Source organism: Coregonus lavaretus, assembly GCF_964263955.1.
Source record: "Coregonus lavaretus genome assembly, chromosome: 32".
In the NCBI taxonomy this organism is placed as follows: Eukaryota; Metazoa; Chordata; class Actinopteri; order Salmoniformes; family Salmonidae; genus Coregonus; species Coregonus lavaretus.
The window spans coordinates 33741513-33759612 of NC_140019.1; the positions used below are offsets into that span (position 1 = coordinate 33741513).

At 43.8% G+C, this 18100-nt stretch overlaps 1 protein-coding gene across 1 annotated transcript in view; it reads right to left on the bottom strand.

Annotated features, from left to right (window-relative positions):
• Positions 1–18100, bottom strand: part of LOC311107258 (uncharacterized protein) — a gene marked incomplete at both ends in the record, with an annotated part of 120472 nt that overhangs the window by 91846 nt on the left and 10526 nt on the right. Inside the window, 7 exons of the mRNA XM_084149738.1 lie at positions 2150–2419; positions 3870–4060; positions 4810–4877; positions 4969–5240; positions 5598–5729; positions 5858–5990; positions 6125–6277. Of these exons, the coding sequence (XP_084005864.1) occupies positions 2150–2419; positions 3870–4060; positions 4810–4877; positions 4969–5240; positions 5598–5729; positions 5858–5990; positions 6125–6277 (1219 nt within the window). The remainder of the gene's footprint in view (positions 1–2149; positions 2420–3869; positions 4061–4809; positions 4878–4968; positions 5241–5597; positions 5730–5857; positions 5991–6124; positions 6278–18100) is intronic.

The following is an 18100-nucleotide window of genomic DNA, read 5'->3' on the forward strand; positions in this document are numbered from 1 at the left end:
TTTTTATTTTTATAACCAACGTTTTGACAGACAAGCTGTCTTCATCAGGTGACAAACACTGTGGGTCACAAGTTTATATCGTGTCAAAGGACACACACAGGTGTCTATAATCATGGCCGGGTGTGGCCTGATTTCGTTGGGAAGGGCTCGTAAACAATAATTTCAAGGTAAAGCCTACACCTGTTGTATTCATCATATGCGACAAATCAAATTTGATTTAAACAGTACTAATTTTAATTGTAGCCCTCCCTGGAAAAGCACACCTAATTCAACTTGTCAACTAATCATCAATCCCTCGATGAGTTGAATCAGGTGTTTCTGTCTTCGGCTACAACAAAAATGTGTGTTTTTATTTGGAGCTAATCAAATGCTAATCTGCCATAAAGCAGCAGTCCTCCTGTAGTGTGTATTCAAGTGGTTTTTATTTGAAATATTATAAACAACTGAAAGGTGTTATGAAATGGTTTATATTAATTGAATTCATGGTCAAATGAAATGACTTTATCTCCATCCAGGGTCACACACAGGTAAGTTCATTGACCATTCCTGCTCAGTTGATAAATGTTGCAAGGCTGAAGAGAGACTTCTAGTAAACATGGATCATCAAAGTTTAAATGTACTTATGGAGTGCACATCACCATCATCAGGAAATCAACAGTGAATTCATGGAATGATAAGGATGGAGAAGATGAGTGGATCCTCCTCTGGTGTTCATCTTGTGTAATTAGTGTCAGATATTAACAACTCACCCAGAGTAAAGACGTATTTTATTATTAAACATAAAATTGGATTAAAACCTTGTCATGTTTATAACTTGGGAGGTATACGTTTCAGTTTAATAAACACTTTTATACATCATTTATGTAAGAGTTCATTGTTTTAATGTTCATACTATAAAATACAATTCTGTCTATCAAATTCTATTACAATTACACATTACATTGAGAGAAAACATTGTTAGTGTTGGTAGTTCTATGAATATAATTTATATACAAATAATTCAACAGTGTCTATGTACAGTACCAGTCAAAAGTTTGGACACTCCTACTCTTTCAAGGGTTTTTCTTGATTTTTACTATTTTGTACATTGTAGAATAATAGTGAAGACATCAAAACTATGAAATAACACATATGGAATCATGTAGTAACCAAAAGTGTTAAACAAATAAAATATTTTATATTTGAGATTCTTCAAGTAGCCACCCTGTGCCTTGATGCTTTGCACACTCTTGGCAATCTCTCAACCAGCTCACCTGGAATGCTTTTCATTTGTATTTATTGATAGAACATTACATACATCACCGTCCAATTTCAAGAGAATTCTAAAGTTCTTTACTCTTTTTAGAACATTGGTGTTTCTTTAGCTTGTATGACTGACTGAAACTATTCCCACACTGGGAGCAGTGGAACGGCTTCTCTCCTGTGTGAATGCGCTGGTGTATCTTTAACACTCCTGACCCCCTGAAACTCTTCCCACACTGGGAGCAGTGGAACGGCTTCTCTCCTGTGTGAATGCGCTGGTGTGTCTTTAAATGTTCTGACTGACTGAAACTCTTCCCACACTGGGAGCAGTGGAACGGCTTCTCTCCTGTGTGAATGCGCTGGTGTATCTTTAACTCTCCTGACCGACTGAAACTCTTCCCACACTGGGAGCAGTGGAACGGCTTCTCTCCTGTGTGAATGCGCTGGTGTATCTTTAAATCTCCTGACTGACTGAAACTCTTCCCACACTGGGAGCAGTGGAACGGCTTCTCTCCTGTGTGAATGCGCTGGTGTATCTTTAACTCTCCTGACCAACTGAAACTCTTCCCACACTGGGAGCAGTGGAATGGCTTCTCTCCTGTGTGAATGCGCTGGTGTATCTTTAACTCTCCTGACCAACTGAAACTCTTCCCACACTGGGAGCAGTGGAACGGCTTCTCTCCTGTGTGAATGCGCTGGTGTCTCTTTAAATGTTGTGACTGACTGAAACTCTTCCCACACTGGGAGCAGTGGAACGGCTTCTCTCCTGTGTGAATGCGCTGGTGTATCTTTAACACTCCTGACCCCCTGAAACTCTTCCCACACTGGGAGCAGTGGAACGGCTTCTCTCCTGTGTGACCGCGCTGGTGTGTTCTGAGATTATCTTCTTTAATGAAGCTCTTCCCACACTGAGAACAGCGGTGTGGTCGTGGCTTGTCCGTCTCTCTCTGTTTCCTGGTGGGAGCTGGATTGGAGGAACCTGATGTGGTTCCATGGTGTTGTGAGCTGCTGGCGGACATGAGATTCTCTGATCTGATCTCTCCACTCCTCAACAGTCTGACATACTCATCATGGTGACATCTCTTTATGTGCTTGAGGAGGAAGATCTGAGAGGTGAAGGAGAACGGACAGCCAGAACACGAGAAGATCTGGAAGTGGGACGACTCAGCGTTCACATCTGAGAGAGATGGAGGGGAGAGAGAAAGAGAGAGTAATTAAAATAAGAGAAATGAAGTTCACAAGGTGCATGCATGATCATTATTTTTCCAGCCCACTTGACATGAACAGAGAAAATGCAGGACCAGTATGATAATACACAACACAAAATATATTTAACATCAATGATGACTTTCAATTGAGAAATGAGTAATAATTATGTAATAGGAGGTTAAAAAAAATCAATGTAAGAGGAGTGAACAGAGGAGGATATAAACTCAGCAAAAAAAGAAGCGTCCCTTTTTCAGGACCCTAAAAATCCAAATAACTTCACAGATCTTCATTGTAAAGGGTTTAAACACTGTTTCACATGCTTGTTCAATGAACCATAAACAATTACTGAACATGCACCTGTGGAACGGTCATTAAGACACTAACAGCTTACAGATGGTAGGAAATTGAGGTCACAGTTATGAAAACTTAGGCCTTTCTACTGACTCTGAAAAACACCAAAAGAAAGATGCCCAGGGTCCCTGCTCATCTGTGTGAACGTGCCTAAGGCATGCTGCAAGGAGGCATGAGGACTGCAGATGTGGCCAGGGCAATAAATTGCAATGTCCATACTGTGAGACGCCTAAGACAGCGCTACAGGGAGACAGGACGGACAGCTGATTGTCCTCACAGTGGCAGACCACGTGTAACAACATCTGCACAGGATCGGTACATCCGAACATCACACCTGCGGGACAGGTACAGGATGGCAACAACAACTGCCCGAGTTACACCAGGAACGCACAATCCCTCCATCAGTGCTCAGACTGTCCGCAATAGGTTGAGAGAGGCTGGACTGAGGGCTTGTAGGCCTGTTGTAAGGCAGGTCCTCACCAGACATCACCGGCAACAACGTCGCCTATGGGCACAAACCCACCGTCGCTGGACCAGACAGGACTGGCAAAAAGTGCTCTTCACTGACGAGTCGCGGTTTTGTCTCACCAGGGGTGATGGTCGGATTCGCGTTTATCGTCGAAGGAATGAGCGTTACACCAAGGCCTGTACTCTAGAGCGGGATCGATTTGGAGGTGCAGGGTCCGTCATGGTCTGGGGCGGTGTGTCACAGCATCATCGGAAGAGTGGGATAACATATCACAGCAAGAACTGGCAAATCTGGTGCAGTCCATGAGGAGGAGATGCACTGCAGTACTTAATGCAGCTGGTGGCCACACCAGATACTGACTGTTACTATTCCATTTCTGTTAGTCACATGTCTGGAACTTGTTCAGTTTATGTCTGTTGTTGAACCTTGTTATGTTCATACAATTATTTACACGTTAAGTTTGCTGAAAATAAACGCAGTTGACAGTGAGAGGGCATTTCTTTTTTTGCTGAGTTTAGTAAGGGCAGTGCTCTTAATGTTCCAGAGGAAGATAGAGAGGGATGAAGAGAGGAGGAAGAGGGGAGAGAGAGTCAAGTACCTTTAGCAGAGCTCTTTTTGTCCCAGAGGTAGTCGAAGACAATGCCCAGGTCTCTGGCGTACTCCTCTCCGTACCAAACCAATAGCTCCTCTCCAACAGCTATAGGCTTACAGCAGCGGTATAGAATCTCTCCTCTGTACTGGAAGGCCACCAGATTCTGTTCTTCTTCTCTACGAGCACAGTTCACATACCTGAGAGAGAGAGAGGGCGAGAGAGAGAGAGAGAGAGGGTTAATTATGTACAAGAGATATATTTCTTGAGGTTATCAACTATCAAATAGAGTATGAGACAGGTAGGTACAGAGAAACAGGAGGAGGAAGAGGACTGAGAGACTTCCTCTGTACTTACAGAGAGAAACAGGAGAGAGACAGAAACAGGAGGAAGAGGACAGAGACTTCCTCTGTACTTACAGAGAGAAACAGGAGAGAGACAGAGACAGAAACAGGAGGAAGAGGACTGAGAGACTTATAATAATAATATGCCATTTAGCAGGCGCTTTTCTCCAAAGCGACTTACAGTCAAGCCTGCATACATTTTTTTTTTTTTTGTGTATGGGTGGTCCCGGGGATCGAACCCACTACCTTGGCGTTACAAGCGCTGTGCTCTACCAGCTGAGCTACAGAGGACTACAGAGGACTTCCTATGTACTTCCAGAGAGAAACAGGAGGAGGAAGAGGACTGAGAGACTTCCTCTGTACTTACAGAGAGAAACAGGAGGAAGAGGACTGAGAGACTTCCTCTGTACTTACAGAGAGAAACAGGAGGAAGAGGACTGTGACTTCCTCTGTACTTACAGAGAGAAACAGAAGGAGGAAGAGGACTGTGAGACTTCCTCTGTACTTACAAAGAGAAACAGAAGGAGGAAGAGGACTGTGAGAATTCCTCTGTACTTACAGAGAGAAACAGGAGGAGGAAGAGGACTGACTTCAGTGTTGCTTACCTCATCCAGTTGGAGTGAGTGTCTCTCCCAGCATCAATGTAGTCGTCCCAGTGTTTGCTCTTGTAGATCTGAGGAAAACAACAATTCATATTTACAGTTTTGATCAGGTTGGACAAAATGTAAGCACAGCGCGATGACACACACACACACTCCTCTCACCACCCAGGAGTATCCACTCTCCATGGCCTGGTCCTTGTCTGTGATCTCTCCTTCATAAGGTCCATAGTGGGCTCCTGCAGGCACAGTGTTTCCTTGGTTGAATACCCCCAGTCCTGCTTCAGGGATGCCTGATGTCCTGACCTCCAGGCCGGACGGCAGGGTGAGTCTGGCCCTGTCAGGGGCTCCTAGAGGGGCAGGGATGTCAGGGACAAAGAGAGCAGGACCATGGAGCTCACACTCCTCCATGAAGAAAGACTTGCAGTCCTCACAGTCTGGGAGAGAAAAAGATAAATAGAATATGTTAAACGTCAGTTATCATGATGATGAAGACATGCAGAGAGGTAGAGAGAGAGAGAGCCAGAGAGAGGAAAAGAACAAGAGGAACAAACAGGAATTATACATTTCTGGATAAGAACGTCCGCTAAATGACCAGGCCATAAAATTAAGACACGCCACCCGAAAAATGCGGGTAGATTTAGGTATTGGTGGGTAAGAATGTCTATTTCACCAACCACATTGACTCTACAGTGTGAGCATTACATTCGCAAATAAAAATAGAGTCAAAAGTAAAGTATGAGCACATGTGCGAGTTGTGATTATTTCACTGGTTGAGAGAGCGAAAGACTCACAGAGGTAGTGGTCATCTTTGGGGACCTCCTCTTCTGTGTAAGTGATTCTTGGTCTGTCTCTCAGGTTTCTGCCACGCTTGTATGTGTTCAGCTCTGCTTTCTGCATTTCCAGACACTCTCTCTTAGACAGGCCTGGTACACACACACACACGTAATAGAATGTATTACTCCAGAAACAGTCAATGTGCCTCATCTTTTCTCTCAGACCAAATAAAATCACAATATCAAACTAACAGTCTATTCCTGTCTGTCTCTGTTACCTGAGGTTGATGGTTTGGAGTACAACAAGGGAGCCCCTCTCTGAGTGACAGCTGGGGTGTCTGCCCCCCTTCCCTGAGTGGATCTCCCTGCCTCCCCTCCACTGGTGCTGGGGGTCGCTTCACTTTGACCCTCCTGGAAAGAGACCAGAGGAGAGTTCAAACTGACCACTGGGTCTGTGTGTCATCATCACTTTACCTTTGTTTAGTAGCATCATTAATTAAAATATATTGTGTGTTGTGTTATGTGTATGACAGTAACACACACACCTTGTCTCCTAGCGCCTCCTGTCCTCCACTGTGTGTGTCTGCTGTGCTGCTGTCTCTGAGGACGGCCACTTCTTCAGTCAGCACCTCCAGGAATGGCTGGGGTGGTTCTGTCCTCATATTACTGGGTCCTGCCTCCTCACTGCTGGGGGGCTGCTGAGGACCAAAGGAGGGGGGTTCCAGAGTGTTATGACAAATATCACAATGATGACTACACAGAGCTGTCAGCCCTCTTCATCTACAGCGTGGCAATTACATACAGCACATGATATACTGTGCTTTCAGAAAGTATTCACACCCCTTGACTATTTCACCATTTTGTGGTGTTTTTTGGTCACTGGCCTACACACGATACCCCATAATGTCAACGTTTTTGAAAATGTTTACAAATTAACGAAAAATGAGAAGCTGAAATGTCTTGAGTCAATAAGTATTCAACAGTTTTCCTATGGCAAGCCTAAATAAGTTCAGGAGTAGAAATGTGCTTAACAACTTACATATTAAGTTGCATGGACTCACTCTGTGTTTAACATGATTTTTGAACGACTACCTCATCTCTGTACCCCACACATACAATTATCTGTAAGGTCCCTCAGTCGAGCAGTGTTCAACTACAAAGACCAGGGATGTCTTCCAATGCCTCGCAAAGAAGGGCACCTATTGGTAGACACCTAAGGTAGGGCACCTAAAACAGACATTGAACATCCCTTTGCGCATGGTGAAGTTATTAATTACACTTTGGGTGGTCTATCAATACACCAAGTCACTACAAAGATACAGGCATCCTTCCTAACTCAGTTGCTGGAGAGGAGGGAAACCCCTCAGGGATTTCACCATGAGGTCAATGGTGACTTTAAAACAGTTACAGTTTAATAGCTGTAATAGGAGAAAACTGAGGATGGACCAACAACACTGTACACTGAACAAAAATATAAACGCAACAAGTGTTGGTTCCATGTTTCATGAGCTGAAATAAAAGATCCCAGAAATGTTCTATATACACAAAAAGCTAATTTCTCTAAAATGTTTGGCACAAATTTGTTTACATCCCTCTTAGTGAACATTTCTCCTTTGCCAAGATAATCCATCCACCTGACACGTGTGGCATATCAAGAAGCTGATTAAACAACATGATCATTACACAGGTGCACCTTGTGCTGGGGACAATAAAAGGGCACTCTAAAATGTGCAGTTTTGTCACACAACACAATGACACAGATGTCTCAAGTTTTGAGGGAGCGTGCAATTGGCATGCTGACTGCAGGAATATCCACCAAAACCGTTGCCAGATGCTAATGCCCTCTCAGGCCTACCCTTGGCTGCGCCCCTGCCCAGTCATGTGAAATCCATAGATTAGGGCCTAATCAATGTATTTAAATTGACTGATTTCTTTATATGAACTGTAGCTCAGCAAAATCTTTGAAATTGTTGTATGTTGCGTTCATATTTTATATTACTCCACAATACTAACCTAAATGACAGATTGAAAAATATTACAAAACATGCAACAAGGCACTAAAGTAATACTCCCAAAAATGTGGCAAAGAAATTAACTTTATGTCCTGAATACAAAGCATTATGTTTGGGGCAAACCCAACACAACACATCACTGAGTACCACTATCCATATTTTCAAGCATGGTGGTGGCTGCATCAGGTTATGGGTATACTTGTCATCGGCAAGGACTAGGGAGTTCTTTATGATAAAAAGAAACAGAATAGAGCTAAGCACAGGCAAAATCCTAAAGGAAAACCATGTGCAGTCTGCTTTCCAACAGAGACAAATTCACCTTTCAGCAGGTCAATAGACTAAAACACAAGGCTAAATCTAAACTCAAACAGCGCCGGAAGAAGATGGCTGCCGTTTTACAGCCCTCTAACCAATTGTACTATTATGTGTGTTTTTCCGCGTTATTTGTAATTTATTTTGTACATAATGTTTCTGCCATCGTCTCTTATAACCAAAGAGAGCTTCTGGATATCAGGACAGCGATTACTCACCTGGTATTGGACGAAGACTTTTTCTTCAACGAGGCGTTCGCGAAGGATATTCTACAGACTCCCGACAAGGCCCAGATCCCCGTCATTCGCGTGAGGAAGAGACGGAGATATCGTGGACGCAGATCCGGGTGCCTTGTAAGGATCCGACGGCGAACGAGTAAACTGCCTCTCCCATCAATCCTATTAGCCAACGTTCAAGCTTTTGAGAATAAAATGGACGATTTAAGATTACGGTTATCCTACCAACGGGACATTAAAAACTGTAATATCTTATGTTTCACGGAGTCGTGGCTGAACGACAACAATGACAACATTCAGCTAGCAGGCTATACGCTACATCGGCAGGACAGAACGGCAGACTCCGGTAAGACGAGGGGCGGCGGTCTGTGTATATTTGTAAACAACAGCTGGTGCACAAAATCAAATACTAAGGAAGTCTCAAGGTTTTGCTCGCCTGAGGTAGAGTATCTTATGATAAGCTGTAGACCACACTATTTACCAAGAGAGTTTTCATCTATATTTTTCATAGCTGTCTATTTACCACCACAAACCAATGCTGGCATTAAGATTGCACTGAATGAGTTGTACAAGGCCATTAATCAACAGGAAAACGCTCATCCAGATGCAGCGCTCCTAGTAGCCGGGGACTTTAATGCAGGGAAACTTAAATCCGTTCTACCTCATTTCTACCAGCATGTTAAATGTGCAACCAGAGGGGAAAAAACTCTAGACCACCTTTACTCCACACACAGAGACGCATACAAAGCTCTCCCTCGCCCTCCATTTGGCAAATCTGACCATAACTCTATCCTCCTGATTCCTGCTTATAAGCAAAAACTGAAGCAGGAAGCACCAGTGATTCGGCTAATAAAAAAGTGGTCAGATGACGCAGATGCTAAGCTACAGGACTGTTTTGCTAGCACAGACTGGAACATGTTCCGGGATTCTTCAGACAGCATTGAGGAGTACACCACATCAGTCACTGGCTTCATCAATAAGTGCATCGATGATGTCGTCCCCACAGTGACCGTACGTACATACCCCAACCAGAAGCCATGGATTACAGGAAACATCCGCACTGAGCTAAAGGGTAGAGCTGCCGCTTTCAAGGAACGGGACTCTAACCCGGACGCTTATAAGAAATCCCGCTATGACCTCCGACGAACCATCAAACAGGCAAAGAGTCAATACAGGTCTAAGATTGAATCATACTACACTGGCTCTGACGCTCGTCGGATGTGGCAGGGCTTGAAAACTATTACAGACTACAAAGGGAAGCACAGCCGCGAGCTGCCCAGTGACACAAGCCTACCAGACGAGCTAAACCACTTCTATGCTCGCTTCGAGGCAAGCAACACTGAAGCATGCATGAGAGCACCAGCTGTTCCGGACGACTATGTGATCACGCTCTCCGTAGCCGATGTGAGTAAGACTTTTAAGCAGGTCAACATTCACAAGGCCGCAGGGCCAGACGGATTACCAGGACGTGTACTCCGAGCATGTGCTGACCAACTGGCAAGTGTCTTCACTGACATTTTCAACATGTCCCTGACTGAGTCTGTAATACCAACATGTTTCAAGCAGACCACCATAGTCCCCGTGCCCAAGAACTCTAAGATAACCTGCCTAAATGACTACCGACCCGTAGCACTGACGTCTGTAGCCATGAAGTGCTTTGAAAGACTGGTCATGGCTCACATCAACAGCATAATCCCAGAAACCCTAGACCCACTCCAATTTGCATACCGCCCCAACAGATCCACAGATGATGCAATCTCTATCGCACTCCACACTGCCCTTTCCCACCTGGACAAGAGGAACACCTACGTGAGAATGCTATTCATTGACTACAGCTCAGCATTCAACACCATAGTGCACTCTAAGCTCATCACTAAGCTAAGGATCCTGGGACTAAACACCTCCCTCTGCAACTGGATCCTGGACTTCCTGACGGGCCGCCCCCAGGTGGTAAGGGTAGGTAACAACACATCTGCCACACTGATCCTCAACACGGGGGCCCCTCAGGGGTGCGTGCTCAGTCCCCTCCTGTACTCTCTGTTCACCCATGACTGCATGGCCAGGCACGACTCCAACACCATCATTAAGTTTGCCGACGACACAACAGTGGTAGGCCTGATCACCGACAACGATGAGACAGCCTATAGGGAGGAGGTCAGAGATCTGGCCGTGTGGTGCCAGGACAACAACCTCTCCCTCAACGTGACCAAGACAAAGGAGATGATTGTGGACTACAGGAAAAAAAAGAGGACTGAGCACGCCCCCATTCTCATCGACGGGGCTGCAGTGGAACAGGTTGAGAGCTTCAAGTTCCTTGGTGTCCACATCACCAACGAACTATCATGGTCCAAACACACCAAGACAGTCGTGAAGAGGGCACGACAAAGCCTATTCCCCCTCAGGAGACTAAAAAGATTTGGCATGGGTCCTCAGATCCTCAAAAAATTCTACAGCTGCACCATCGAGAGCATCCTGACTGGTTGCATCACCGCCTGGTATGGCAACTGCTTGGCCTCTGACCGCAAGGCACTACAGAGGGTAGTGCGTACGGCCCAGTACATCACTGGGGCAAAGCTCCCTGCCATCCAGGACCTCTATACCAGGCGGTGTCAGAGGAAGGCCCTCAAAATTGTCAAAGACTCCAGTCACCCTAGTCATAGACTGTTCTCTCTGCTACCGCACGGCAAGCGGTACCGGAGTGCCAAGTCTAGGTCCAAAAGACTTCTCAACAGCTTCTACCCCCAAGCCATAAGACTCCTGAACAGCTAAACATGGCTACCCGGACTATTTGCACTGCCCCCCCACCCCATCCTTTTTACGCTGCTGCTACTCTGTTAAGTATTTATGCATAGTCACTTTAACTCTACCCACATGTACATACTACCTCAACTAGCCGGTGCCCCCGCACATTGACTATGCAATGGTACCCCCCTGTATATATAGCCTCCCTACTGTCACTTTATTTTATTGTATATATAGCCTCCCTACTGTCACTTTATTTTACTTCTGCTCTTTTTTTCTCAACACTTTTTTGTTGTTGTTTTATTCTTACTTTTTTGTTTAAAATAAATGCACTGTTGGTTAAGGGCTGTAAGTAAGCATTTCACTGTAATGTCTGCACCTGTTGTATTCGGCGCATGTGACCAATAAAATTTGATTTGATTTGATTTGATTTAAACTGGAGTTGCTTACCAAGACGACATTGAATGTTCCTGAGTGGCCTAGTTACAGTTTTGACTTAAATCGACTTGAAAAGGGCTGTCTAGCAATGATCAACAATCAACTTGATAGAGCTTGAAGAATTTTTTTAAGAATAATGTGCAAATATTGTACAATCCAGGTGTGCAAAGCTCTTAGAGACTCACAGCTGTAATCGTTGCCAAAGTTGATTCTAACATGTGATGAATCAGGTGTGTGAATACTTATGTAAATAGAATATTTCTGTATTTCCTTTTCAATAAATTTGCTAACATTTCTAAAAACATGTTTTCACTTTGTCATTAAGGGATATTGTGTGTAGATGGGTGAGAAACAAATATATTGAATACATTTTGAATTAAGGCTCTAACCCAATAAAATGTGGAATAAGTCAAGGGGTATGAATACTTTCTGAAGGCATCATCATTTAATTAATTGGTTCACACTTCATAGCTCCAGTCCTTGAGAGCACAAGTATCTGCTAGTGTAGTGCTGAAGAGAAACAACCCCCCCCCCAGATGTATAATATGCACCTGTGAAGGTATTTTAAAAAACACTTACCTGTGCAGGTATTTAAAAAAAGATTTACCTGTACTGTAGGTGTGGCAGATGTGGCAGATTTGTCAAGCTGAGAGACTCCCTGAGACGCTGCTGGTCTCCTGGTTGGGGGTCGGAAGCTCCGTGGTGCTGTGAGGACAGATTCATATAAGCCCTACCTGGCTACTAAGACTTCTTCTATTAGGGACGTCAAACGTTCAGTCTGCTGCACAGACCCTATGGACGCTCTAGTCTAAAGCGCCTGGTTAAATTGTGCTTAGGAATTATTTATTTTTTATCTCTAAATGGTTAAACTAGTGAGATATCTGTGATTATTTTAAGAAATCTGTGAGTTTGTTTCATTTACTATCATCCTAACATAAGATATTGAATGATTTTGCCATATCTAATTAATGTATATTACACTACTTTCCATGAAGAGGACAGTATGTGTTACTACTTTATACAACCACATCGAATTGGGGAGAATTACATGCCTTTTTTTTTACCTCAGATTGGTGATGTTAGTATAAATATTTATAGTCAACACGATGACAAAAGATCAATTACTTAAAACAGATGAATATCTTTGGTTTTGTTATACGCACTGGGGTTCGCTATCATTTTCTTTCTCAAATGGCACCAACAATTCGGAGCGGCCACACCAATTCAAAATCTAGATAGAAGCTTTATAAAAGTTCTCATCTAACCAACCATGTATATATTTTTGGAGACATTTTGCAGACACTCTTATCCAGAGCGACTTCAACAGATTTTTCACCTAGTCTGCTTGGGGATTTGAACTAGCAACCTTTCAGTTACTGGCCCAATGCTCTTAACAGCTAGGCTACCTGCCAAGTTTCCGTATGGCCTTTGAATAGTGTTCGTTTTAACAGTGCTACAACCCAAGCATTTGCCCCTTTTTCTATTGATTACAGCGTGATATCGATGGAAGTGATTAACAAAAAAAAGCATTGCGTTACACTTACCGTGTTGGCAAACCACTTTAATCAAAATGCAACACTTCAAAATGTAGCTAGCTGTCTTCTACAAATTATCTAACCAGTGATTACCACGTTATTCCTAGATTCTGTGTGGTTTTTGAGCTGTTATTTTTAACAGGACGTGCAACCTCATCTCCCTGTGATAATCGATGAGTGATTGACAGAACAGTGTTGCGTTTCTCTTTCTGTTTTGGTGACCCCAATATCAAAATGAAACATTCTAAAATATAGCTGAATATGTTCTGCAGGTTGTCTTCTAACCAATGATGTAAAAATATCTCCAGCTCCATGTGGTTTTTGAGTTGTGGTAGTTTCCACAGAGCATATCTCCCTCCCCCCACCCCCCATATCGATGAGTAATTTATTGCCACTTGTCAAAACAACAGGGGTTTTGGTGCGTGTGCAGTTTATTAGCTGTTTGTTTAAAACAATACAAGTAACATGATTACTATTGTTGTAAATGTATGTGTAGATAGTAAAGTTTATGTTTTCAATATATCACAAACTGTGTTTTGACATTGGGCTATTTCTCAATATGTCTTGTCAACAGGAAGCAGCAACAGCATCATTTTAAATTTAAGTTTGAGTAATATAAATGCTGAATGAGTCCAGGGGCGGTCTGTTCAATAGGGCGATATGGGCGACGCACTGCCAAACGGGAAAAGGAAGGGAATTTTTTTCTAATCAATTATATCACGGCAACAGTAGTTATCAGTGTTGTAATCTAGACGTCTGATCTGCCACAGTGCCACACTGCCACTAAATGTCCAATCAGGCTAAAGTCGTGCTTCAAATGGCTCCCCCCCCTTTTGGGGCGATTTCAGTCAGGTTGAAAATCGCCCAGAAGTCTGTCATAGACTCCCATGTAAAATCTATTTTTTTCAAATTTCAGAGCTTTCAATACAATCTCTATGGGTTTCTGAGGGCTTGCACTTACGCGCTTTCGTCATACGTAACGTAACCATGAACGTAACTAAGAAAAGAGCGGGTAGCAGCATCAATCAATTCACGTACTACTATCAAGATGGCTATAGCGTTCAGTGCAACTCGATTGTCTCTTTGAAAGAAGTTCACATCAAAGAGACAACCACAAAGTGCAGGAGCGCTTTTTTGAGTTCCTTCCCATCTCGGAATCAACCTCAGTCTCAATCGCCAGTGTGCTTTTGGAGAGACTGAACGGTCTTTTTGCCGACGACGTGAAAGTCAAACTCATTACGCAAGCTTACGATGGAGCCAGTGTGATGAGGCGAGAGAAGGCAAAAGGTGCGTGAGCATTTCAAGAAAGGCCATTACGTGCATTGCTATGCGCATCAGCTGAATTTGATCATGCAGCAAGCTAAAAAGTAACTAGTAAACTAGTCCTCAGCATGCCTGATTTCAATGAGAAAGTCATTGACCGCTTTTCTGCATTGAAAGAGAGAAGAGAACAGTTTCAGTACAAGTAATGTAGCCTCTCTCTCTCTTTGTCCCTCCCTGTCTGTCTCTTTAACACACACACGCCCAAATCAGTTCACAGTTGATGTTGTTTAAAATAGTTATTTTTCATTTTTTTAAAAGTAAACAATTTTTTTTACAAATCTATACAATTGGCCAGAATATGGTTGTTCATATTTACAAAGCCATACAGATAGCTGTGTTTACCTTTTCTATAAATTATTTTCAAATTCTGTTTTCAAATCACTGTTCATTTTCACAAATCTATACAAGAGGGCAGAATATGGAAGTCTATAAAAATTTCTTATTACCAATAACTTGCATCAATGTTTTCAGTAGCCTCTATCAAAAGCTCCTGCTTGCTCAGGTGCACATATTTCCAATTCAACCATGAGGCCTTTTTGAAGCAAGTAATGTGTATATCAGTATTGACTTATATGCTGCCCCTGTCTTCATGTTGTTGCTGGACATATCTTTTTTAAAATGTGTGTAGGTCACCTAAATCATCAGAAAAATTGCCCCCCCTGAGAATTTTTTCAGGAGCCGCCACTGAATGAGTCCAAAAACATGCTCTATTTAATTTATTTTCATGATATACCAGATATCAACAAAACGGGTTTGCCCTAAACGTAACACAGACCATTTCACATATTTTAGCATACCTTCCACTCCTTTAGCCCTACCAGTCTACTAGCCTGGTGGTATCTGGGTAGGCCCTACCAGTCTACTAGCCTGGTGGTATCTGGGTAGGTCCTACCAGTCTACTAGCCTAGTGGTATCTGGGTAGGCCCTACCAGTCTACTAGCCTGGTGGTATCTGGGTAGGTCCTACCAGTCTACTAGCCTAGTGGTATCTGGGTAGGTCCTACCAGTCTACTAGCCTGGTGGTATCTGGGTAGGCCCTACCAGTCTACTAGCCTAGTGGTATCAGGGTAGGTCCTACCAGTCTACTAGCCTAGTGGTATCAGGGTAGGTCCTACCAGTCTACTAGCCTAGTGGTATCTGGGTAGGTCCTATCGTTCTACTAACACGATACTTCTTATAACATCCTAATTTACTACTACTGCTCTACCTGGTGGGCATCTCTCCAGTCGAGGGGTCCACTCATCCTCCTCGGAGTCACTGGGTGCGAGAAGCGGAGCAGTGTTTACCATTTTAGGTCTGCCTCTCCTCATAAACGCAGGTACCGGGGAGTTCAGCCCTGAGGGACACATTAGCAAACACAGTAGAGACACTCTGCTCTATACAACACACAGAGTAGAGACATGGCGCAATACAGGAGTAAAAAATATATAATAATAATAGTGATGAATCTAAAATCACAGACCGAAGGGGTAAACCAGACACATCACAGGGGCTATAACGATGAAGCGTCCGTTTAGAACGTTCTCACCACCAAATATGGTAGTGAGAGGAAGTCCAGTCTAGAGGGAGAGGTTTGAATTAGGTGAAACTGGGCCCACATTCTGCTCATTGTCTCATCGATGAAACATCTGATCTCAATAAATGTTTCTGTTCCCAAATCTATAATCTGTTACAAACACAGTGCACTAAGTTGTATAGACTTGACGCTTTGGCAAAAAAAAAAAAAAAATGCATTGTTTAGAAGGAGTGCAAAGTGTAATTGAGTTTGTACACACCCATAATTCACAGAGGAGGCGTTCCCTAACGGAAATATGCAAATACATGCTACAACAAGCCAATAGGATCTCGCTAGCTCTTGCTTGGCTTTGCCCACCTCCTTGCTTGTTCTGCCCACTATGCTCAGGGTTGCCATGTTTTCCCGCTAAATTGGTCTACTTTTAAAACTATGTCGCAGGTGAAAATGTATTGGCTGCGGGTTGCGGGTTTTTGGGCTACTTCTAAATTGCACCACGGCCACGATGGCATTTCTCTCTCAAGGTAATTGTTTTGTTTAAATATATTCATTGTGACCTGCTGCTGCTGACTATCAGGCAGTGAGGCAGGCTGTTACTGGTGAGTGAGTGAGTGAGTGAGTGAGTGAGTGAGTGAGTGAGTGAGTGAGTGAGTGAGTGAGTGAGTGAGTGAGTGAGTGAGTGAGTGAGTGAGTGAGTGAGTGAATGAGTGAGTGAGTGAGTGAGGAGGGGGAGGGCCAGAGGGGGGTGTGTGTTGAGAGCACTGGTTGACAGAGTGCTGCAGCAGGCAGCGGAGTCACAGAGACGGACATCGTGACAGCTTTTTACCAGTTGCAGGCAGGCTATTTAGATTGGTCATTATGGAGAAACCTATTTCCAAAAAACATATTCGCGCGCTAGAACTGATATAAAGGCGACAAAGCACTGGAAAACGACTTTAGGCACACTAGAGCGCTTTAGATACATTCGCTCAGAGGTGGTTTAAAGTCAAATGCATTCTAATGTCGACTTTTCTTATGGAAAACCGTATCAAGAGAAGTTAAGTGTTTTACGCCTTCTCAGTTCTTCGGTCTTGAGCGCTGCACGAGTGGAAATTTGAAATGGAAATGATGGAAATCCCTCCCATCCTTCTGTAATTGGAAAAAGTCCACAATGAAACTGTGGAGAATGATATATTTGCATCTGTTGGCCATCAAGAAGGCTATTAATTTCGATGCCATTGTAGGCTACTGTAGCCTACCATTTGATACAATAAATAAACTCAGCAAAAAAAGAAACATCCCCTTTTCTGGACCCTGTCTTTAAAAGATAATTCGTAAAAATCCAAATAACTTCACAGATCTTCATTGTAAAGGGTTTAAACACTGTTTCCCATGCTTGTTCAATGAACCATAAACAATTACTGAACATGCACCTGTGGAACGGTCGTTAAGACACTAACAGCTTACAGACGGTAGGAAATTGAGGTCACAGTTATGAAAACTTAGGCCTTTCTACTGACTCTGAAAAACACCAAAAGAAAGATGCCCAGGGTCCCTGCTCATCTGCGTGAACGTGCCTAAGGCATGCTACAAAGAGGCATGAGGACTGCAGATGTGGCCAGGGCAATAAATTGCCATGTCCGTACTGTGAGACGCCTAAGACAGCGCTACAGGGAGACAGGACGGACAGCTGCTTGTCCTCACAGTGGCAGACCACGTGTAACAACACCTGCACAGGATCGGTACATCCGAACATCACACCTGCGGGACAGGTACAGGATGGCAACAACAACTGCCCGAGTTACACCAGGAACGCACAATCCCTCCATCAGTGCTCAGACTGTCCGCAATAGGTTGAGAGAGGCTGGACTGAGGGCTTGTAGGCCTGTTGTAAGGCAGGTCCTCACCAGACATCACCGGCAACAACGTCGCCTATGGGCACAAACCCACCGTCGCTGGACCAGACAGGACTGGCAAAAAGTGCTCTTCACTGACGAGTCGCGGTTTTGTCTCACCAGGGGTGATGGTCGGATTCGCGTTTATCGTCGAAGGAATGAGCGTTACACCAAGGCCTGTACTCTAGAGCGGGATCGATTTGGAGGTGCAGGGTCCGTCATGGTCTGGGGCGGTGTGTCACAGCATCATAGGAAGAGTGGGATAACATATCACAGCAAGAACTGGCAAATCTGGTGCAGTCCATGAGGAGGAGATGCACTGCAGTACTTAATGCAGCTGGTGGCCACACCAGATACTGACTGTTACTTTTGACCCCCCCCCTTTGTTCAGGGACACATAATTCCATGTATGTTAGTCACATGTCCGTGGAACTTGTTCAGTTCATGTCTCAGTTGTTGAATCTTGTTATGTTCATACAAATATTTACACATGTTAAAAAAGTTTGCTGAAAATAAACGCAGTTGACAGTGAGAGGG